General features: G+C 57.5%; 1 protein-coding gene across 1 annotated transcript in view; it reads right to left on the minus strand.

Moving 5' to 3' along the window:
- ADAMTS10 (ADAM metallopeptidase with thrombospondin type 1 motif 10) overlaps positions 1-23,550 on the minus strand; it is a 61,665-nt gene that overhangs the window by 19,301 nt on the left and 18,814 nt on the right. Inside the window, exons 4-12 of the mRNA XM_042047411.1 lie at positions 18,731-18,890; positions 15,662-15,879; positions 14,170-14,253; positions 13,665-13,810; positions 10,229-10,272; positions 8,959-9,064; positions 7,139-7,285; positions 4,927-5,068; positions 774-881 (exon numbers count right to left, since the gene is read on the minus strand). Coding sequence (XP_041903345.1) covers positions 774-881; positions 4,927-5,068; positions 7,139-7,285; positions 8,959-9,064; positions 10,229-10,272; positions 13,665-13,810; positions 14,170-14,253; positions 15,662-15,879; positions 18,731-18,890 — 1,155 coding nt within the window. The remainder of the gene's footprint in view (positions 1-773; positions 882-4,926; positions 5,069-7,138; positions 7,286-8,958; positions 9,065-10,228; positions 10,273-13,664; positions 13,811-14,169; positions 14,254-15,661; positions 15,880-18,730; positions 18,891-23,550) is intronic.

Raw genomic sequence — 23,550 nt, forward strand, 5'->3', positions numbered from 1 at the left:
CTCCCCTCCCTGCCGAGGGTGAAACCCCAAGGTTTCATCATAACCAGTTTTTCCCAAGTTCCTCTGAAAGCAGAAATCTGGGAAAACCAGGGGAAAAAATCCCTTTTCTCAGGCCAGTCAGGAGATCCCAGGGGATCCCAGCAGATCCCAGGGGATCCCAGGGGATCCCAGCAGACTTGGGGACACGGTGTTCATTTAAGGACATGGCGTTGCTTGAGGTGACCTTGCTGTGCCTCAGGGGTGACACCAAGAATCTCACTAGAGCGGGGATTTCCCATTCCCCATTCCATATGCCATATCCCATATCCCACATCCCATATCCCACATTCCACATCCCATATCCCACATTCCGTATCCCATATCCCATATCCCACATCCCCCATTCCATATTCCATATTCCATATTCCATATCCCATATCCTGTATCCCACATTCCACATTCCATATTCCATATCCCACATTCCATATCCCATATCCCACATTCCATATCCCATATCCCACATTCTGTGTCCCATATCCCACATTCCACATTCCATATCCCAGCACTGCCTGAGCTGAGCTCTGAGCTGGGCTTTGGGGTGATTTCTGGGCTCCTTGGCACATCCCGGCCCCCATCCCGGGCAGCTCTGGGCTCTGGAAGTCAGGGCTGGACCGGCTGCTGGGTGCTCCTAAATCAACTCCACGCCCCCAGTGTGAACAGTAATCCTGGTTTTTGCTGGAAAAGGGATCCAACCCCTCCGTGCCAACTCTTCCCGGTGCCCAGGGCTGCCTTACCCCCTTGTCGATGGTGTTGGTTTGGCAGATGGTGCCCTCGGCCGCGGGGATGCTGTTGGTGATGCAGCGGTTGCTTTTGCTCAGACACCACAGCTCGCTGCAGACCTCCTGGAAAGAGGGAGATGTGGGGAGAGACAGGGCCGGGGAGGGGGGCAGAGACAAAGGAACAAAACCCAGATTAGGATTTGCTGGCGCCAGGGGCAGCATCACGCCCGGGAGGCACCAGCTGGGTGGGACATGGGGACACTGAGTGTCTTCAGCATGGTGGGGGCAACACGAGGCCAAACCCTGCCAGGTGCTGCTGGCCACGGTCACCCCGAGCTCACTGACAGCTGTCCCCCTTCTCTGGGCCCAGCCTAAGCCCTTCTGGGATTCCCTGGATGTGGAGGGAGCTCCGAGAGCCGACTCACAGCCAGCCCATGCCACAGAGGCCACCTCTCCTTGGGCACCTCGGTGGCACCGGAGCTGATCTCACTGTCCTTGTCCTCACCCCTCTTCCCAGGGCTGAGGGATGTTCCCAGTTGTGCATCTGTGCGGTGGAGGTTGAGCCCATTCCTGGCTCCTGCCGTGAGCATCCCAGAGCTGCCTCTGTGGGAATCTGGGGCTCCCTGGGAGCACCGACAGCACAGCTGGAGGTGCCCCTGCTCACAGTGTGACCACCTGGCTGCTGGCCACCTCCAGCCAGCCCAAGAATCCTGAAGGGAAGGTTCCTCTGGAAGTTTTAGAGCTGGTTTTGGAATAATCAAAATAATGCCAGATCCTGAGCCAGCCCTTCGGAATCGGGCACCTCTGCTCTCGGGGTCTGCTCGGTGCAGTTGTGTCCCCAGGGTGACACTGAGGACTCCCGACCTCTTTCCAGGAGGTTTCCTGAGCCACAGATCCCGAGCTTCAGCCCATCCTGACCTCTCAGAGCTCCAGCAAAAAAAAAAAATCTTCCCTTGGCTGCCACAGGACCCACACAAAAGTGAAATCAGGAAATTCAGGCCCTTTCCAGCTCATGTGTCATTCAATCCCCCCAGGCTGGACTTCAGCGCCTGCAAACTGCAAAGCAGCCCCTAAAGTCTCATTTCCTGCGTTTCCTGCCTGGTCCCCATCCTGCTCCTATTCCTACGGAAACAACCTATGGAAAACTTGCTGCTTTTCAGGAGCAGCTTGGGGTGACTGAGCTTATCCAGGAAATGTCGAACAGGTTCAGTGTCAGTGACAGAAACTGTCCTGAGGTGGGAGAGCAGAGCCTGAGCTGCCACGGCTGCTGCCACTGCCAGTGTCATGGAATCATGGAATTCAGCTTGGAAAAGCCCTCTAAGATCAGCAAGTCCAACCATCAACCCAGCACTGCCAGGCCCACCACTAAGCCCTGTCCCCAGGTGCCACAGCCACACGTTTTTGGACACTTCCAGAGATGGGGTCTCCACCACTGCCCTGGGCAGTTGATGCCTGAACGCCCTTTCAGTGAAAAAAAATTTTCCCCAATATCCAACCTAAACCCACCCTGGAGCAACGTGAGGCCGTTTCCTCTTGTCCTGTCACTCATCACCCGGGACAACACTGAGCCCCCCCGGCTGCCCCCTCCTGTCAGGGACTTGTGCAGAGCCCCAGGGTCCCCCCTGAGCCTCCTTTGCCCCAGGCTGAGCCCCTTTCCCAGCTCCCTCAGCTGCTCCTGGTGCTCCAGCCCCTTCCCAGCTCTGTTCCCTTCTCTGGACACGCTCCAGCCCCTCAGTGTCCTTCTTGTCGTGAGGGGCCCAAAACTGACCCCAGGGTTTGTGATGCCTCAGCACAGGGGACAGTCCCTGCCCTGCTGGTCCTGCTGGTCACACCACTTTGGACACGAGCCAGGATGCCCAGGGCATTCTCAGCCAGCTGGGCACACTCTGGCTCGTGCTCCTGCCTGGCACAGTGACCATCAGCCCGGGGCAGGAGTGCCCCAGCAGGCAGCTCTGGCCGCCTGTCCCCAGGGAGGTGACAGCCCGTTCCTCACCCCGGGGCCGATCCAGCTCTCCAGCCCCGCATTCCTGCCCCTGGCCACGGGTGAGCCGGCCAGCACCGGTCCCCCCAGGAGAGGCTGAGTCAGAGACTGGGAATCCTCTGTGAAGGATGAGCTGGGATTGCTCTGCTCCCCTCCAGCCCCCAGAGTGCCCCAGGGAGAGCTGGCAGAGGGAAACCCGGGTGGGGTCCGTGCCAGGGCTTCGGGTCAGAGCTGCAAAGGGAATTTGGCTCCCACCTCCCTCGCCCAAGCCCAGCTGGAGATGGCTTTAAGCAGGGGAAGGAGAGAGTCTTTCCCATCTTCAGGCTCTGGCAGAGCCAGAGTGACCACTGGGAAGCAGGAGCCCCTTTTCCTGCCACCAAGGGCTTCCTGGTGACCTCCCAGCTCCAACCATCGACTCTCGGATTGGTTCGGGTTGGAAGTGACCTTAAAGATCACCTTGTTCCAGCCCCGGACACCTGCACTAGATGAGGTTGCTCCAAGCCTCATCCAGCCTGCCCTGGAATCATCTCCATGCTCGTGACACCCATCCATCACCCCCTCTCCTGGCCTGCAGGAAGGGGTGCTGCCCTGCTGCCTCCATCCCTCTGGGGTTTGTGTCCAGGGGAACAGGGTGGGCTCACACACTGGCCCGGATTTACCCGCACACAATCGAGCCCTGGTGCCTTTTGGGTTTATCCCAAACCACCACAGGGCTGGAGGGGTCACCCCGGAAATCTTTTGTGAGCCTTGGATATACACAGGAAGCGTCTGCCTGGGCTAAAAATTAACTGGGAGCCAGGGGGAAGTTCCCATTCCTGCCTGTGGCTCAGCTGAGCAGGGGCACAGACCCTGGTGGGTGGCACCTGACATGGGACACCACGACCATGGGACACCATTCTTTGGGGTCAGACTGCTCCTGCTGCATCTGCCCCATGTCCAGCAGGCTCCAGGCCCCTGGGCCCTGTTCAAGGCATCAGCTTTGCCCTTTTCTCACCAGGATGAGCGGGGGACACCTCCAGGAGGTGGGGCAGTGTGGGACCATCCCTCAGTGACAGCCTGGCTCACCCCGGGGCACTCAGCAGAGCTGGGCTGGGCTTTGCACAGTGACAGAGAAATTAAACCCTGAGCTGCTGTGTTTGCTCCTTCACAGCTTTCCAGGGCATGGACTGGGGCTGGAAAAGATCTCTGAGATCATCAAGTGCCACCTTTGACTGACCCCCAGATTTTCAGCCAGCCCAGAGCACTGAGAGCCACGTCCAGGCGTTCTTTGGACACCCCCAGGGACGGGCACTCCAAACCTCCCTGGGCAGCCCCTTCCAACCCCTGGCCACCTTTCCCATGAGGAAATGTGCCCCTGCTGCCTGTGCATCCCACTGCTGGCTCCTCTGTTTTCCCTAAAGGAACGTGGGTGCTCTGAGGAGCTCAGGCAGCCCTTCCATGCAGAGGGGCTCTGCTCAGGCCCTTGGCAACGTTCAGGACATGAAGAACAGCAAAGTGCCCAGCTCAGACCCTCTTTTCTCCTGGAGCAGCCTTTCCTTTCAGTGGTTCTCTGCGTTCAGAGACCAGGGGATGGCAGTGAGGTGGTGGGGATGGGGCTCACGTGGGCAGCAACCTCCAGCACATCCCTCACCTCACCTGGGACAAAGACTTTTCTCCTCCTGTCATGGAATCATGGCAATCAGCTTGGAAAAGCCCTCTAAGATCAGCAAGTCCAACCAGCAACCCAGTACTGCCAGGCCCACCACTAAACCATGTCCCCAAGTGCCACAGCCACACGTTTTTGGACACTTCCAGGGATGGGGACTCCACCACTGCCCTGGGTTTGAGTAAGCAGCACGATGACTTCTGGTGAGGATTATGGAAAATATGTCCTCATGCAAAGAGAGGGGAAGCTGCATGGGTGGGGCCTTAGGGACCACCAGCAGCCAAGGAAGAGGCAAGAAATCCCTTCCCGTGGGATTAACCGGATCCAAACTGGGCTGGGACCAACATTTACGGATGGGACACCCCCTGCTGCGTGCTCTCCCAGGGAAGCACGGCACGGAGCTCACCGGGAACTCCACAGTGCCCCTGGTTTGGGGCAGGACAGGGATGTGGGCAGCAGGGACAGCCCCATGGACCTTTCCTTCCCCCCGTCCCCCCTCCTCCGGCCCTGGGAACCGATAGTAAAGCAGGAAGGCTCTCTACCCCGTATTTACACTGGCGGGATTTGACTCCGTACTGGAAGCGGCACTGCTCGTCGGCATCGTAGGCCTGGCCCGGAGCCACCGTGGGGTAGATGAAATCCTGCTTGGGAGGAGCATTGTTCAGGCACAATCCCATCCCGGAGCTGCAACCAGAGAGGGAGAATCAGAGCTCAGGAAGGCCGAGGGGAGAGAGAGCACCGGGATGGGATCGGCAGCCGCCACTCCCAGCTCTGCTGGGGCTGAGAGGACAAATCTGGGTCTACTCTGGGCAAGAGAAGCAGCTCTGAAATCCCTCCAGCTGTGCACCCCAGGCTGGGAAGCACATCCTGGTTCCAAGGTAACTCTGGAGGTGTTGATCTGAGGGTTCATAGAATCCCAGGAATATCCTGAGCTGGAAGGGACCCTCAGGGATCATCAGTGCAGCCCCTGGCCCTGCACAGACACCCCAACAACCCCAGCCTGGGCATCCCTGAGAGCGCTGTCCAAACGCTCCTGCAGCTCTGGCAGCCTCGGGGCCGGGCCCATTCCCTGGGGAGCCTGGGCAGTGCCCAGCAGCCTCGGGGGGAAGAACCTTTCCCTGAGCTCCATGCCCAGCCCTGACCCAGCTCCAGCCGTTCCGCTGGCTGTTGCCAGCCCCTGGCTGTCCCCGTGGCAGAGCCCAGGCCGGTGTGCCCAGGCCGGTGTGCCCAGGCCGGTGTGCCCAGCACCCTCAGTGGGCAGCGGGTGGGTAGAGCAGCTGCTCCCCCACCCAGCTGTGAAGCCCCAGCTGTGAGCAACCAGAGCCCCCAGCTCCAGGCCCGACCTCCTGCTCGCCAGAGCTCTGTAGGAGCATCCAAACTCGGCCAGAAATGCCTCTCCCTCTCCTTACCCCGCTGCTCTCTGAGCTCCCCCTAAATCAAGGCTGCTGTCATCACCCCCAGCCCCAAATCCTGCACACCCCATGTGCCAGTGGAGGCTCCTGGAGCCCGGGGTAGCCAGCACGGAGCATGAGGAGTGGGAATGAACTCTCCATCCTCCTGCAGCCCTGCCAGGAGCTCGGGGTCAGCGGAGGACGAGGCAGCCTGGCCGTGCCACGTGCCTCGGTCACCAGCGTGGGGGACAGGCGTGGCCATGGCCGAGCTGCAGGACAGATGTGGGATTTGCTGCTGAGCCACGAGGTTTGGCCGAGCCCTGCAGGACAGAGGGAGCCCCTCGGGGAGGAGCCGTGGCTGCTCCTCTTTCTGCGTTCCAGGAGCTGAGCTCTGCTGCTCAGACTCCCTGGGGGCTTCCCTCCACACTGACCCCACACTTGTGCTGCTTCCCGTCGTCCCTCAAGCCCTGCCAGTCCTTCCTTCAGGAAGTGCCATTGTCCTACAAAGAACCTCACTGAAATGGATCCCCACTGATTGTTTTGGGATAGAAACCCAGGGGCTGCCTGAACCCTGCACAAGGGTTTGGCTCAGGCGTGATGATAGCCTTGAAACTCTGGGATTTAGGAGCCTAAATCATGGAATCATGGAATGCTTTGGGTTGGGAGGGACCTTAAAGCTCATCTCAGTCCACCCCCTGCCATGGGCAGGGACACCTCCCACTGTCCCAGGCTGCTCCAGTCCCCATCCAGCCTGGCCTTGGGCACTGCCAGGGATCCAGGGGCAGCCCCAGCTGCTCTGGGCACCCTGTGCCAGGGCCTGCCTACCCTCACAACAAAGAAATTCCTCCTAATACCCAATCTAAACTGCTCTCATCCAGTTTGCATCCATCCCCCCTTGTCCTGTCCCTCTCCTGAATCCTAAAGGTGCTTTGGAAAAAAAGAAAACCAAAATCTTTGCCCTGCTTTGCTTGTTCACACTGAAAACTCCTCCTCACTGCCTGGAGAAAGTGCCTGCACCACGCAGACCCAATCCTGTCCCCAGACCCTCCTTCCCCATCACACCAACCCTTCCCTGCAATTCCTTCACTTCAGAACCACCCAAATGCCTCCAGGAGGGACTGATCTGTTTAGGAAGTTCCTGGATGTGGGGAACCCAAATAAAGCTCTCCCAGCTGCAACACAAATGGGTTTAGATGTTCAACAGGCAGGAAAAACACAGGAAAGCCTAAAAGAAGGCAAGAACGTGGCTCTGGGAGACAAGAGAGAAAGCGCTGGGGGATTTGGGGGCTTTGTTTGGCTTTCCCCACTCTCAGAAGAGACTGGGGGAGGCTGGAGGAAGGGCAGGGAGAGGTGGATTCCTTACTCTAGGAAGCTGGTGATGTAATCCCTGCTGCACGTGGACCACACGAACGGGTTGGTCTTCATGGTGATGTGAGCAGCCATCAGCTTGGCCGTCTCCTGCCCCCGCGAGCCGCAGCTGTTGCCGACGCCGTCGTGGTTCATGCCAAACCTGGAAACGGCCGCGGCACAGAGAGGAGGAGGTCAGCCGGGTTTGACACCGATGCCTCAGGATTTCAGCTCTTGTGCTGCTCACACATTTGTAATTCTGCAACTCCAGACTCTGTAGGAACCCAGAGTGCCGAGAATGTTTCTCTGCCTGTTTTTAAGGGTTTTTACCCCCCTGGACAACACTGGTATAGCTTTAAACCTTGGAAAAAATTACCAACAGTCAGACAACAACTAGAAAATACAGTGGTGGGAATTAGGTGATAGACTACGATGTAAGATTGTCATATGGTGAAAGATTTAGAGGTTTTAGGCTTCTCTTTATAGTAAATCGATAAGAGTAAAAAATATCAAAATGGAGGATTGTTGTTGTTCTCTAAACCTTCTTCTCCTTCTTCTACCACTCCATATTTTGCAGTAAAAGTAGTTTGGATTGATTGGATAGAAAATTCCGCAGTTCCTGCCCGTGTTACTGAATAATTGGTAAGAAAGTGAAAATAATGTACGTTTTTAGTAACTATTGGTTAAAATGTCTTTAAAAGGCTGTGTAAATCTTGATAATTAGTCTTTCTCGCTCTCACTCCTATTTTTCCTCCTTCCATGCTGTACCTGGGTCATGCTAGTGGCTCAGTTCCTCTGATAAGACTTAACAAACAACTATCTGGAAGCATTGAAACTACAGAAGACTTCTCGCTTTATCTTCTAAATGCCTTGCAAGGACTTTCAGCAAATTCTCTCCCATCAGGAGAGACTCAATTTATGGCACAAAAACGTGTCAAGACTCCACACAGCCTGTTAGCTGCTGCTCTCCCATCTGGGTCAGACAAAACAATTCCTCTCCAGGCCTGAAAATCAAGGACACCTGACTGCCTCAGGCCTCGAGAAATGTAAACAACAGTGAGCTGGTGGGGAGCAAACCTGGAGTAAAGGACTTCATTACCTGAAGCTGTAATTGGAGGATTAACCCCCAATATGCAAATGGACCAAACTTATAACGATGCCTTGGAGTGGCTTCCTGAAAACAGAGGCTAGACAAGACGAAGGGAATACAAGTGGGTATTTATAGAAGGCCTTTAATAGGAACACCTTGGGCAGCCAAAAAGCTCCCGAGGGGCTACACCCAAGATGGACCCCAGGTCACAGGTTTTTCACACTTTTATAAGTTTGGTCCATTTGCATATCAAGGTTAGTTCTCCAATTACAATTTCAGGGAATGATGTCATTACCCCAAGTTTGCTCCCCCTTCCCAGAGGCTCAGTTTACATATTCTGGGGCCTGGGATAGCAAGGTGTCCTTGAGTCCAGGCCTGGAGAGGGTTTGTTATGTCTAACAGTAGCTAACAGGCTGTGTGGAGTTTTAGAGTTACACACTAAAGCAGTACAGGGTCCAAAAATAAAAAAGCTAAACCCCAAGGCATCAATTAAAGCATGAAAACCCGTGACCCATTGTCCATTTTTTGGGTGTAGCCACTGGGTGGGCTTCATCTGCCCTAAAACTACTTGAAGGCCCTTCAATTCATATAATTGCTTTTTATTCTCTTGGTTTGGTCCAGCCTCTGTTTTCAGGCAGTCCCACAAGGCATCAGCACATCTGGATCATCCACAGAAGGGTTTCCAGCCCCTGTTGGCAGGAACAAACCAGCAGGAGCTGCCCGGGCGCCCGTGCTGCCGCACTCACGTGTGGCCGATCTCGTGGGCGATGGTGAAGGCGGTGGCCAGGCCGATGTCCTCGTTGATGCTGCAGCTCCGCTCCCGCTCACACATCCCGCCCACGGGGGCCAGGCCTGGGGAGGGGGACAGGGCTGTCACACAGGGCCACCACAGGGTGTCTGAGGGCACATGGAGGGGTGTGGGGACTGCCCGATGCACTTCACACTCTGTAACACTGGGCACAGCCAGCTCCTTCTCACCGGCGCACTGGGCTGTGGGATGGACTCATGGCTATTACAGGACGTGGTCACTCAGCACTGATGATCAATTAACAGTGACAGGCTCAGAAATGCTAAGAAAGGGTCAAAATCCTCTGAATTTCATATCCAAATGGTGCACAGGGGAGAAGCCCTTGGCATAACCCCAGTGGGGGAATCTCAGATGGGCTGCACCAGCTCTGGGGCACCCAAACCTGGCCGGGGAGAGCTGAGCAAGCCAGGATCCAACCTTGGTTCTGCCTGGCACCCAGCAGGAATCCAGCCTGGCACCCAGCAGGAATCCAGCCTGGCTCCGTTTGGAGGACTGGATGATGCTGAAATTCCCCCTGAACTCTGACAGCAAATTCCCTCTGCCCACCCCAGCAGCACCAACTGTGCCTCTGCCCCAGGCCAGGGAAGGATTTGAGCCAGCCCAGCACCTCCAGCCTCAGCCTCCCTCCCAGGCTCCTCCTCTGCAGCCGCATCAGCTCAGAGATCCAGCAGCTCTCCCCTTTGCAGTGATCCAGGGCAGAAATCCCTCCCTGCCTGCTCTGTCTAGACCAGGGCAAGACAAATGAGGAGCTGCAGCCAGGGAGAGCTGCAGGGTCTGTCTGTGTCAATAAAGAACTCCCTTTACAGGCATCACAAAACCGCCGGATTTCTCCCTGCCCAGCCAGGAATGCTCCACCAGGCCATGGACAAACCCTAAATGCGAGTGGTTCTTAATCATCAGGCTGGGCTCAAGCCAGGGATGGAGCAGAGGAGAGTTCCAGAGCCCATCCGTCCTCAGGGCTGCTGGTTTGGTGTTTACAGAAGGAAGGAGAGGCTGGAAAGCACTGCTCTGGTCCTGGCTCTGCTGCTGGTGCTGGGGCAAAGCTTCACCTTCACTGGGAAGGGATGGAACAGCTGGGAAAGGGGAAGGGACAGGTGGGAAAGGGAATGGGACAGCTGGAAAGGGAATGGCACAGCCCACCCTCGCCACATTCCCGAGGTTCTGCGTGCTGCTGGGAGCTGCTGAGGGGGTGTCAGGATCCCACTCACCCAGGGTGCCACAGGGCTTGTTCTTGTAGATGCAAATGTCGTACCTGCGGAGGAGAGAAGGCAGCGTTAAGGACATGTCTGATTTTGGGGGCTGTCATTTTGCCGATGTGTTCACATCCAAACCACTCCAAACCAGCCTGTGGGACGTTCCTGGGACGGGAAGCACCAATGGTGACAGGCAGGACATCCCTGGTCCAGGTTATACAATGCTCACTTTGCCCAGACTGGGATTCACTGAGGGTTTTTAATAATGGCATTTCCTGTCCTTCAACTCTGGGGCAGAGCTGAGCCAGGCCAGAGGTTTGGTTTTGATGAAATGTGGTGGTAGAGCATGAGCAGGGAAGGGAACGGAGCTGGGGAAGGGGCTGGAGCACCAGGAGTGGCTGAGGGAGCTGGAAAGGGGCTCAGGCTGGAGCAAAGGAGGCTCAGGGGGGACCTTGTGGCTCTGCACAAGTCCCTGACAGGAGGGGGCAGCCGGGGGGGTCGGGCTCTGCTGCCAGGGAACAGGGACAGGAGGAGAGGGAACGGCCTCAGGCTGGGCCAGGGGAGGCTCAGGTTGGATATTGGGGAAAATTTCTTCATGGAAAGGATTATCAGGCACTGGAACTGCCCTGGGCAGTGGTGGTGGAGTGGCCGCTCCTGGAGGTGTTAAAAACATGAGCAGATGTGGCACTTCAGGATGTGGTTTGGTGGCAATGGGGAGTCGGTCGAAGGCTGGGCTCGATGATCTTGGTGGCCTTTTCCAACCTCAATGATTCCATAAATCAACAGGGACAAGGCTGTTCCAGACCTGGAGCTCTTTGGGTTTGGGTGGGCCCAGCTCTGCTCCCCAGCACTCCCGGGAGGCATCGGGCACAGGGGGGAGAGGACAGGGCCGACCTCTGCTCTGTAAGCTCAGGTCTCTTGCAGGAAATGGCATCAATCAAATAGAGAAACCCAGAATCCCAGCATGGTTCAGGTGGGAAAGGACTTTAAAAATCATCTAGTTCCACCCCCTGCCATGGCAGGGACACCTTCCACTGTCCCAGGGTGCGCCAAGCCCTGTCCAGCCTGGCCTTGGGCACTGCCAGGGATGGGGCATATCAGCACTTCTGATTAAAAAATCGGTAATTCTGATTAAAAATAAAATAAAATAAAATAAAAAAAAGGAAAACATTTCAGTTTGAAAACACGTTCCATTTCTAACCCCACTGTGGTTTCATGAAAACGCTCAAGTGATTTTTTATATTTTTTCTTCTTTCAGTTCAGTGCTGTACTGAGAATTTCCCAAACAAATCCAATCTGGGTTGATTCGAGGTGACTCTTCCCTCTGTTCCTGGCCTCGATTTCCAGCCTTTGCATCCAGGAATCCGCTGTTTTCACTTCATTAGGGAACAAGGAAAGGCAAAACAAGGAGAGCAAAAACCTCCTCCAAATGGAAACGCAGCACCCTCAAAATGGGAAGAGCCGGCAGCTCCGAAAGAGTTTGGGTTAGAGAGGGAACATTCTCATGTCCTTGCAGAGATAAACATTTGGGGTTTGCAAATCTGGGCTGAAAGGGGCCGGGCTGAGAGCTGGGTAGGGTGGGACCAGTGGGGGGACCAGTGGGGGGACCAGTGGCAGCTGGGCTGGGCCACCCCAGAGCCGGGTTGGGGTTGCACTGAGGATTGTGACCCCAGTGCAGGTTTGGGGACACCCATGGGGTGAGGATGGAGGATTGTGACCCCAGTGTGGGTTTGGGGACACTCATGGGGTGAGGATAGAGGATTGTGACCCCAGTGCAGGTTTGGGGACATCCATGGGGTGAGCAGGACAGGGGATTGTGACCCCAGTGTGGGTCTGGGGACACCGGGCAGGATCGCTCACCCCGGTGACCCCACGGGGATGAGGATGCTGGGTGAGAAGTGCCAGCACACGAGGGGTTAAGTGCGACACATTCCCCGGGATGGCTCCTGTCCCTTCGGCCCCTGGCACTCCCTGGAAGTGCCCAAACCTCTCCGCTGCTCTCAGCAGGAAACGGAGCAAGCTCAGAACATTCGCGGCTTTGTTTTGAGCCTTTAAAGCCTTCGGAGGCTCCGCTTGGACACGTCCCCGCAGAAGAAAAAAGCCCCGAGCTCAGCAAGATCTTATCGGGACACCGGGAATTTATTGGGGCCGGGGCGGATGCGCCGGGCGCTGTCCGAGCCCAACGAGCGGCTCCGGGCTGGCTCCGACATCTGGAGGGAGGACAGAGAGCTCGGAGCCGGCGTTTGCATCCCACGCGTGCGGAGGGAGGGCAGGAAAAAGCCACGGTCCCCTCGGGAGGGGGAGAATTTGGGTCGGAGGGGCCCTTTTGTCGCTCCTCTGTGGGGTCTTGTCCATGGGATGTTCCAGGCTCGCACTGGAACTGGAGCAGGAGAGCAGCGCAGGGATAAAGGAAGCGGCTCCTGCTTGGAGACTCCCCTCTCCAGAACTTTCCTTTCCTGGCTTTCTCCCGCTCCGCAAGAGAGGGGGGAAAGGCACAAATGTTGGGTTTGCCTCGGGCCTCTCCCGGGATGTTTCGCCTCTGTCCAAGCAGGGATTTGTGGGCGCTGGAGGGACAATCGTGGATGCAGCCGGCAGCACTTGGAGAGCTCAGCACTCCCCATCCCCTCCATTGTCCTGTGGCCTTCCAGACACTCTGCCATCCCTTCCACTGTCCCTGTCATCCTCTCTGTGTCTCCCTCCCTCCCTCCTTTTCTTCTCCCCTCCCTCCCTTCCTCCCTGCCATTCCTTCCACTGTGCCTGTCATCCTCTCTGTGTCCTCCTTCCATCCATCCATCCATCCATCCATCCCTCCATCCATCCATCCCTCCCACACCTCTGCCACCCCAGGCTCGAGCACTCACCATTTCTGATGGGTGTTTTGTCCCGGGTGTGGCAGCTCAGAGCCCTTCACGAAGCCCTCAGGGCCTGACCCAGCACCCAGGTCCCTGAGCTGACCTCCCCTGCCGTGACAGGAGCACAGGGACACCGGCAGGGCAGGGCTGTTCCAAGGAGAGAGCTCATCCTGACACAGAGGCATCTAAAATGAGCTGAGCCACATCCTGGGCTGCTGGTGCTGGTCCCAGTCACAGGATCCTGCTGGAATCCTCTTCCCCTTTCAGAGCAGGGGCTGACAGGGCTCTCCATCCAGGCAGGAAGCTCCAGGATTCCAGGTTGGGCTCCTGCTGCCTTTTGGGGCAGAAATGCCCCGTGGCTGCACACTGAGCTTCTTGAGAGCCCAGCAAAGACTGAGGGAAGACTGGGGGGTGACAACCATCTGGAGTGGAGGGTGATAATGAACTGGAGTGGAGGGCGATAACGAACTGGAGTGGAAGGTGATAACCATCTGAACTGCAATAATCTGCATCCAACTGAGGGCCAGGGAGCCTTGGATGAGCCCCTTGGACAGAGGCTGGGGACAGCTGCCACCCCCCCGCGAGGGGACAGCGCTCACCTGGTGATCAGCACGGCGGTGTCGTGGTTGGCTATGCCGTTCTCGGGGATGGCGTTCCCGTTGCCGTTCCTGTTGACGATGGATTTCTGCCACTTGCAGAAGCTGTCCAGGGATTTCCCGGCGTGGTGGTTGATCTCCAGTGTGGGCTGGAATGGAAGCAGTGGGAGAGTGTGAGCCCAGGAAAGCTCTGGTGAGAAGGCACTGCCCATTCCGTGCTGGCAGAGCGCTGACACCACTCCAGACACCCCCAGTTTCTCATGGGAAAGCAAGAAAAGTGGGGCTTTAGGAGAACTAAAGCTGCTTAAACCTCCCTAAAGTCACCTTATCATGGAAAAAATCAGATTCCCAGAGGTCTCTTCAGCCCAGTCCCCCGGTGACGTTGGGAGGATGTGGAGCAGCCAGACTGCACCGAGGGGGGCGGGGAGGGGAATTCCTGGGAGTGGCATCCAGAGGGGACACACAGTGCAGACACAGGACAGGAGAGGCTCAGCAAAGCCCAGCTTACCTGATCCTCGGTGAGCAGGATCAGCCGGGTCACCAGGATATTGACAATATTGCCCAGACTCGAGTCCTGGAAAAGTTTGGCAACCTGACCTCCAAGAAACAAGAAAAGAGGAGTCTTAAAAATGAGCTCTGTGGCCGGATGAGCTGGGGAGGGCTGGGCACTGCAGGGAGTCGGGGCTGGGGTCTGAACACAACATTTTTTTTGGGAAGCAGGGGTGGGAATGGGACTCCACACCATCACCTGGATCGCAGAATTCCCTAAACCACGTTCAGAGCTCGCTGTCTCGGAGCAGTGAAGCCAAAATCCCGCAGCAGCTGCTCCTTGCCAGGAGCCCAGCTGGGGGAAGCCCCTGCTCCTGGCATTTTGTGCAGCCCCGGGGATGGAGCTTTGCCGAGGGGAGGGCACAGATCCCTCGAGAATAATGGAGGAGGCCACAGATCCCCCGGGAATAGGGGAGGGCACAGTATGCCCCGGGAATGAGGGAGGGCACAGATCCCCCGGGAATAATCGGGGAGGGCACAGCATCCCTGGGGAATCGGGGAGGGCACAGATCCTTCGGGAATGAGGGAGGGCACAGATCCCTCGGGAATAATGGAGGAGGCCACAGATCCCCCGGGAATAGGGGAGGGCACAGCATGCCCCGGCAATGAGGGAGGGCACAGATCCCTCAGGAATCGGGGAGGGCACAGATTCCTCGGGAATGAGGGAGGGCACAGATCCTCCGGGAATGAGGGAGGGCACAGATCCCTCGGGAATGAGGGAGGGCACAGATCCCCCGGGAATGCGCCGTCTGGGGGTGTCGAAGAGCAGATGAAACGCTTCGAACCCGGATTGTTCGAAAATCTGGCGTCGGCTTTAGAAATGCAAACCGTGAAAAGCGATCCTGCGGAGGCCGGGACAAAGAGCCCTCCCAGAGGGGCTTTCAGGGGATTGATGGATAACTTCCCAGCCCGTCTCACCTCGCAGGAGGATCCAGCACGGCCGATTCAGGCTGCTCATGCATCCAGCCTGGTACCCTGCCGCCAGCAGTGCCCCAAAGCAGAGCCACAGCTCGGGGGGGGATTTCTGCCGGCCCCGCTTGCTGCTCAGCCCCCAAGCGTGAGAGCTCCCTGTCCTTACGCTTTCCCATGTGTTTCTCAGCTCGCCTGGCCGCATTTGCAATGCTAATTTGAGCTGGGAGATGCTGTTCAAAGAAAGGCTTTTGTTCTCGCAGCCCGGATCCGCCGTAGCACGGTCAGACAGGCCAGATTGACCTCTCCGGCCTCCGGGGTCCCACTGCTCAGCAGCAGCAGCAGCCTGGCAGGATTTTTGACCCCAAAGCCTTGCTCTGAGCCTGGGGAGAAGCCACTGCCAGCCTGCAACAGATCCGATTCCCCCACTGCGTCCCCATCCCACTCCTCGCAGGAAAAGTTTTCCCAGCCGGGACATTTGGGGCGATGAAGAGGAGTTCCCGCCCAGCCCGCCAGGTTCCTGGTGTGGGTGTAACACTTACAATATTCATGATGGCCAGGATGTACTGCTCGATGTCCCTGCGGCCGTGGTACCCCACCATCATCTTGTCGGCCACCACCAGGGTCTCCACGTAGCGCTCGGTGCTCACCGACCTCTTCAGGGGCAGCTGCCCCCGCTGGCTGTGGTTGCCCGATGGCTTCAGAGGGGAGGGTTTCAGCGTCCTCAGCCACCAGTGCCTCCCCTTCCAGGGCTTCTCATCTGCGGAGGGAACGGGACGGTTCTGGTGCCCTCGGGCAGGAGCTGCCAGCCCACAGGGGTGAGGGGTGGGTTCGAGGGGAGGAAAGGCCACGGAGGGCTCTTTGTGCACCACGTGTGGACACAGAAAATGTCCCAAAGGCAGTCCAGGGCTGTCCCCAGGCTCCTGCTGGTATCTCACCTGCCCTCCTGTCCCCTCCTGCCAAACAGCTCTGTGCCCATCCCACCACAGCCCCAAACCCCTCCGGGCTGCACAGCCCTGCCCTCACCTCTGCCCCAGGCTGCGTTTAGAGACTGCACAGCCATAACCTGAAAATGAAGCCCTTGCAGACCCTCTCCTCTTCCCTTTTCCTGCCGGGACCTGGATTTAGGACCTGACCTTTCCACCACAGAAAGGGCTGCAGCCTCCACAGCAGCAGCAGCAGCTCTGTAGGACTTTGCTTCCAGCGCCGCTGACCTGAGCCTGGGGATGTCCCCAGCAGGGCCATCGGCTCCAAATTCTCCTCCTGGAGACCACCACAGGGTAGGGGAGGTGCCTGGGAGGCTCCAGCCCCGCTCCTGCCCTGCCAGCAGATCCAGCTGGATCCTTTCCCCTGCTCTGAGGCTGGATCATCAAACACCCAGCGAGGCTGGGAACACGGGCACACCCCAGGCAGCCCCACAACCTCCCAGCTCCAGCTCCTCCAGCTGATCCAGGGGAGCTCCTGGGGGCGTTCAGGGACCAGGAGTGCTGGGCAGGACAGGACAGGACAGGACAGGTCCAGCCTGCAGGACAAGGGGATGGGGTGGCCTTGCTGGGGCCGTTGCACTGTGGTTGCTCTAAACTCCCCTTGGCCCGTGGCTCCCACTGCTCATCTCTGCTTTCCAAGAAGCAATCAGGAGCGGGCTAAATTATTTCTGGAAGCTGGGGAATGTGGCAGAGAGTCAGCAGGAGGGGAGTCTGCTGGAGCTTCATGCAGCATGGCTTTGGGAGCTGGGACAGGCAGCAGGCCAGGGAAGCACGGGGCGGCTCCAGAGGTGCTGGTGAGTCTGGGGACACTCAGAGAAGGTGACAGTGCCCTGGTGTCCCCAGAGGCTCCATCCCTTCCAGCAGTGACACCTCATCTGCTCAAGTGTCACCGCTGGGGCAGTGATGGACATCCTGCAGGGACACCCAAGCAGGAGCAGCAGGGCCAGCTCTGCTCTGTCCCCACAAACTGACCCACGAAAAGCCCCTGGGCCCTGCTGCAGGGCTGGCATTTGCCCTCAGCCTCAGGGAGCCTCTCTGGGCTGAGGGAGTGGCATCCTCTGGGCTCACAGCCTTTTGGGGAGATGGCGAAACTTTGCTTGTTCACAAGGGCCAGGGATTCCAGCCAGGCTCTGGGACAGACTGGTGGGACGGGCAAGGACCAGAAGGGCACACGGGGAGAGGCCAGGGCAGGCCTTTGTGGGTCTTTTGGAGGTCAAAGCCCTGGAAGTGCAGAAATGGGGTCGATGTGCGGTCACCATCCTCACTAAACATCCCCCAGAGCCCCCTGTGACGGACCAGGCTCCACATCCCACCCTCCAAGGCCCTTTTCCAGCTGGTCCCCATCAGCAGCAGAGTTACCCCAACATGGACACGACCTGCAGTGACCAAACCCCAAAGCTGAGGCTGTGCTGAGCACACGTGAGCTGCGATTACCCAACGCTCTGCAAATTGGCCAAATCCGGGAGGATTCTTCTGAAGAAAAACAAGAGGTGTTTTTTTCCTCTTCTGTTCCATGCTCTATTTACAAATTTTAAAGCCCTGCTGCGGGGAGGAGAGGATGGGAGCTTCCCAGAGCCCAGGCCACCAGAAATGGGTAAAAGTAACACAGAAAAATCTGGAATTTGGGAGATAAATTTGGTTCTGTGCCACGTGGAGCAGGGTGGACCTGTTCTGGCAGGATTTTCCCAGCCTGTTTCGGGCTGGATTGAGGAGGAGGAGGTGGTGGGAGCGTGTCAGAGACTGAAACAGTTCACGCCTCAAACATTGATATGAAAGAGTTTTGCCCATTATCACAAAATATAAAGAGGCTACAACCAAAGAAGCCTCCCTGAAGGTGCCTGACTGGGACTTTGGACTTTGGATAACGCGCGGTTTATCCCTGGCCTAGGGAAAAACAAACGAGGCTGAGGGAGAGGAATGCATCCACAAGAAAGCCAAAGGCAGCAGAGAATCCTCCCTGGCTGGGTTTGGGGTGCAGAAGCCAGGTTTACTCCCCCCCACCCCCGAAATGAGGGTGGGGAGGAGGTTTGGGGTGTAACCTCTGCTCAGAGGCACTGAGCACCCGTCCTCCCTTACACAAACCGGCCCAGCTGCGGAGCCCCCAACCCCACACACCACACCCACGGGACATTCAGGGGAGAGGCAGCTGAGGGGGTGTCAGAATCCATCAAAGACCCCCCCAAGTTCCCCCCCCGAGTCATTCCTGAGGCCTTGCAGCGCAGGGCTGCACGTGATGCAACAAACCCGGGCTCAGTTGTAAGAGAAAATGCCAAACTCCCCCCCCCCCAGGGAGGTGCCTGGGTTTTCCTACCCGGCCTCAGCTCTATTAACCCACGGGATTCTGTGCTTTTTGGGGGGACCTTCACCAACAAGACCAGCTGGAGAGGATCAACAAAACACCCTTGGGATCCACGGAATGGTGATATTTACCTTATCCTGTCCCTGTCACTCTCTTTCTGTCCCCACACGTCTATTTTCTATTTCTTTCTTCCTCTCTCTCTCTCTCATATTTACTATCAAATAAAACCCACGCTGCTGCCACTGGCAGATGGTCTCGTCTGCACCTTAATTCGGGCAGAGGCGTTTCTCAGGACTTTAACGAGCGGATGACGACAGAGCACCTACCCAGCACTCCGCAGGCTGCGTCCATGTGCGGGTACTGCAGGGACGAGCGCTTGTACACGACGTGGGGGCTGCCCTTGCCCTCTCCCCCCGCGCTGACGTTGGCTCCAGGGCTCAGGGGCTCGATGAAATATTCCTCCTCGTCCGCCACGATCACCCCGTGCTGCAGGAGGGAACAGAGGGGAGGCAATAACCGAGGTGAGGAGAGAGTTGTGGGACAAAGGTGGCTGCTCGCAGTGAGGTTTTTGCTGATAGGCCCCGACTTTCTGGGGACTGACAAAAGTTGTGGAGGAATCCTGCACAAACACTGAGCTGCAGGAACCCACAGAGCAGAGGAAGCCCAGCCAGATGGTGGTGGATGCCTTGGGACATCTGTGTTCACTGAAGTCCTCTGGAAATCACGGTCTGAGTTATGAATGAGTTGTTTCCTATTCCACCCACTCGGTCTCAGCGGGATCCCTGTGGGATCCCAAACACCGCCCGCTCAAACACTGCAGCTCCGAGCTCGGCCTCCCCAAAAAACCCTCCCAAGCAGCTCAGCACCATCGTCACCAGCTGGGAACTCGGAGCTGCAGAGAGGGGTGGATACCCAGAGGCTTTGGGAAACACCCCAAATGTTCAAAATCTGAAGGCTGATTAAGCAGAGGCCACCAGCAGAGCCAAACCCCTTCTCTGGAGCCTGGATGGGGCATCCCAGCCCCTCGTACACCTCGGATTGGCCACATCAGTGAGATGAGCTGGGGTTTGCTGCCTTATTTTAGTTTTTGATTCTTCGACTCAATCTCTGCGAGCCCAGGCTTTGCTCTCAGAGTGGACCCACACGAGGCAGTGACAGCCAGGAGCAGCAGATCCCGGTGGGATGATCACCAAACCCACCAGGGACTTGCAAGGTCCCTCCTCTCCACCCTCTGCCTGAAAGGTCTGAGCAACCCAAAAAGCTTCTGGTAGCCCAAGACAATCCCAATTCCTGGCACTGAGGAATTGAATTCTCCAAGGAATGCGGTGTCCCTTCAGCTGAACTTCACCAGCAAGTGACAAGGCACAGGAATGTGCCCGGCATGGCTCAAACATGATCCCAAAAGTCCAAGAGACAAAAGTCCCGGCTGTCACCCCCCTCCCTGGGTGCAAATGCAGCTCTGGGTGCAGAGACACCCCTGCCCTGCCTCCAGGGGTGTCCTTTGGAAGGGACAGCGCTTTTCCAGCTCCCGCTGTGCCCGAGGGATGGGAGCCCTGCTCTGCCAGGATGGGGAGTAGGGAATTCAATCCCTTCCATGGAAGCACCACCTGGAGCAGCCTCACCACCGGCTGTGGGTGGAGGAGCCTCTCGGGGGGCTCAGTCCCTCCCTGCCAGGGCTGTCGCCGTCCCCTCCCCGGCCGGAGCTCAATCGGGGCAGTGTGTGCGCGGCGAATCCCGGCCCCCAGTGCCAGGGGATTTCCTCCTGCCCGGGCTCTGCTGCTCTTGGCTCGGCTCCACCTTTTCCAACACAAGCGAGGTACTGTGAGGTTACCCTGGCCGGGCTCCGGCGGGAGCCGAGTGCCGGCAGAGCCAGCTGGAAAGGCTTTGTGGGATGGGGGGAAGGAGGTGAGAAGGATGGGGGGAGAGCACCGGAGGGGAGAGCACGTCCTGCCCCAAACCCATCCCGCTGGAAAAGGGATGTGCTCACCCCAGCCTCTGCAGAGGCTCCACACCTGCCTGGCACCTTCCAGCAGCGAGGCTGGGATGTCACAGGAGCCTGAACATTGTCCCATCGCTGACCCCAAGGGCTGAGCTCTGAGGGCCGGGCGCTGGATGTGACACAGGGCTGGTGAAGGGGGTGGGGAGAGGTCCTGAGAGAGCCCTGTGGTTTGTGGGGGAGCTGGGCTGGATGTCCTGTGTGTGATTCACGCAGGTCAGCTGCAGAGCGGGGAGGGTTTGCACTGTCAGCTCACACCACAGCCCGGCCTGGGCCAGCTCTCCCAGCTCCTGGAAGAGCCGTGTGGCAGCGGGGCCACCTGGGTCCATTCCTCCTCATCTGGGTCCCTCTGGGCACTCCTGTCCATGCTGGGCTCAGGGGACTAACCAGGAAAGCTGCCCCTGGATCCCTGGCAGTGTCCAAGGCCAGGCTGGACACTGGGACTTGGAGCAGCCTGGGACAGTGGGAGGTGTCCCTGCCCATGGCAGGGGGTGGAACGAGATGGAATTTAAGGTCCCTTCCATCCCAAACCATTCTGGGATGCTCTGATGAGGACCTGGCCTTTCAGCTGTTCCTCTGCCACAAAAGGGGAAAGAACATCCCTTCTCTGCTTAGTGTTTTCTCCTGGCTGTGATTGGATCCTTGGGATCTCTTGGGATGAAACACAGGGATTCCAGCTGAGGCAAAGCTGCTCCCTGGAGGCTCCCAGCTGCTTGGCCTTTCTGGCAGCTCAAAACACGGAATATTTTTGAGAACGGACCATGGCACCCTTTGCTTCCAACAGAGGCCACGTGGTGGGGTCGGGGCTGTCCCGTGCAGGACCAGGAGGGACTTTGATTTCCTCATGGGTCCTTTCCAGCTCAGGATATTCTGTGGATATGTGGCTCTGGGAACTGGGTGACTTTCTCCTGGCTGAGCCTGAAGCTCAGCAGGGTGTGGGAGATGTGTGGGGTGAGCCCTGCTCCCTGCCTGCCCTCGGGCCGGGGTGACAGTGCCTGTGGCTGGGGAGAGGAGTCCATGGGAGAGTGTCCAGGTATTGGGAAGATGAGTCAATGGTTGAGTGTCCAGAAATTGGGAAGAGGAGTCACTGGGGGCGTGTCCAGGTATTGGGAAGATGAGTCAATGGTTGAGTGTCCAGAAATTGGGAAGAGGAGTCACTGGGGGCGTGTCCAGGTATTGGCATCCAAAGCTGATGCACTGTGAGGGTTGTGTTGGGAGTGTTCAAAACCAAAGTGGTTCAAACCCAAATTCTGTGCTTGCAGGCACAGGAATTCCTAAGGGATGTGGGAGCTGGAGGACAGGAGGATGGCCTGGAACTGCTACTGCTGTTGGACACAACCCCTCTCCCTCCTCCTCGTGCTCAGCTCACCCCGTACCCAGCACCGGGTCCCAGTTTGTGCCCGGTCACCACCACAGTGCCCGAGTGCCCGGGCAGCATCACCCGTGCAAAGCCGGGTCAGTGCGGTGCCCCCTCAGCAGGACCCAGCACCTGGGGACCCCCTTCTGTCCCCTGCAAAGTGGGTGCTGCCCTCCTGGAGCGGAGCCTGCTGGGGATGAGGGTGGGCACGAGCGGATCAGGGTTACTGGTCACCCAGAGAGCTGCACAACATCTCCCACGGCAAGTCCAGCCCTCTCTCTACCAGCTAAAAACATTCCAGACTCCTCTTGCCCAAATTCCTGACCCCACTCGTCCTGACTGAGCCCAAAGTTCTCCTCCCCCATCCTCGCCGTGTCCGTAACTCCGGAGGGCAGAAGGACAGAGTTCAGGCAGAGGAGAGGTTGTTGGATGACCCCCTGTCCCTCTCTGTGCCTGGCTGCATTTTCCTCCAGACAGCTCTTGGTGCCTCTCCAGAGCTAAGCACAGCCTGGGGACCGAATTCTCCCAGTTCCAAGTGCTTGCCCCGGCCTTGCTGCCCTGTGGGGTGGGTGATGCCAGATCCCTCTCACTGCCAGCAGCACCCAGCTCACCCTCTGGGAGCACCACGAAATTCCTTGGGACTGGAGCAGAGTTCCCACGTCCAAACAAAGGGCTCGGGAAGCGGGAGTTGGTGCGGCTCGGAGTGTTGGCTGTGAGCTGGAAACTTTAGACTCTGCGATATAATGAGTCAGATTCTCATTTCTGTTAATAACCCACAGCACTGTTCTGGCAGGGTCACCCAGTAATAAATCAAATGGGAATTCATTCCCGTTTGGAAGCTCTTCCTCACTGCCAGAATGCTGCAAGGAGGTGGGGCTGCAGCAGAAATGTGAACCTGGCCTGGAGAGACTTTTTCTACCCCTCCAAGGGAGCCATGAGCCTTGGGATTCACTCACGGGGTTTGTTTGCTCCATCTCTCCATCTGGCAGCTCAGGAAATGTGCTGTGTGAGCCAGAAATATCAGAAAATCACAGAAAAATAGGGATGGAAGTCCTCAGTCTATTCCCAGGGCTGGGAGAGCTAATGAATCATACCTGGAGGGGTTTTGAGAGCCTTTTGTCTGGCCTGTTCCTAAAGATCTCCCAAGACCTCACTCTCTCCAGGCAACCTGGCCCAGAGCTCAGCTGTTCTTACACTCACGTCCACCACTAAGATTCCCTGCTGATATTTAGGACCAGGACGTTCAGTCTGAGCTGTCAGGACTTGGAAAATCAACCATTCCCGCCCTCCTTCCCACAGCCTTGCTGGTTTTGAGGAAATGCCACCTTGCCCTGTCTTGACGTTCCCTTTTTCATATGGAAAAACTGATTATTTCAGTTTTTTCCCCTCAGAAGCGACAATTTTTTAGCTCCTAAAACATGGGCAGAAGCGACTGGGAACCCCAGGAATGCATCTGCAGTTGGAGGGATCTGGATGCACTCCTGACATTCCAGCGGCGCTGGGAAATCCCTCCCCGCCCGCAGCAGCACACGCAAAACAATTCTTGCCGTTGCTGTTGGAAGAACTTGGTGAGAGCCAGGTCTGGGTAACCCCAGAGAGCCAGGATTATCCCATTCCAATCAAAACCAACGGGAAAAGGCCCAGAAACTGGACTAGCAGCGACCCAGGGATCAGGAAGCCCCACGGACGTGACGGGGGATGTCCGCGCCCTCCGCCGATTGTGATGCCAGTGTGGGATATTCCCGCTTGCCACCAATCCCAAGCTTTTCCCACCTCACAGATCCACCTGCTGG

Source organism: Corvus kubaryi, unplaced genomic scaffold (genome assembly GCF_017639235.1).
Source record: "Corvus kubaryi isolate FWS band 111438036 unplaced genomic scaffold, C.kubaryi_AGA036_p1.0 121, whole genome shotgun sequence".
In the NCBI taxonomy this organism is placed as follows: Eukaryota; Metazoa; Chordata; class Aves; order Passeriformes; family Corvidae; genus Corvus; species Corvus kubaryi.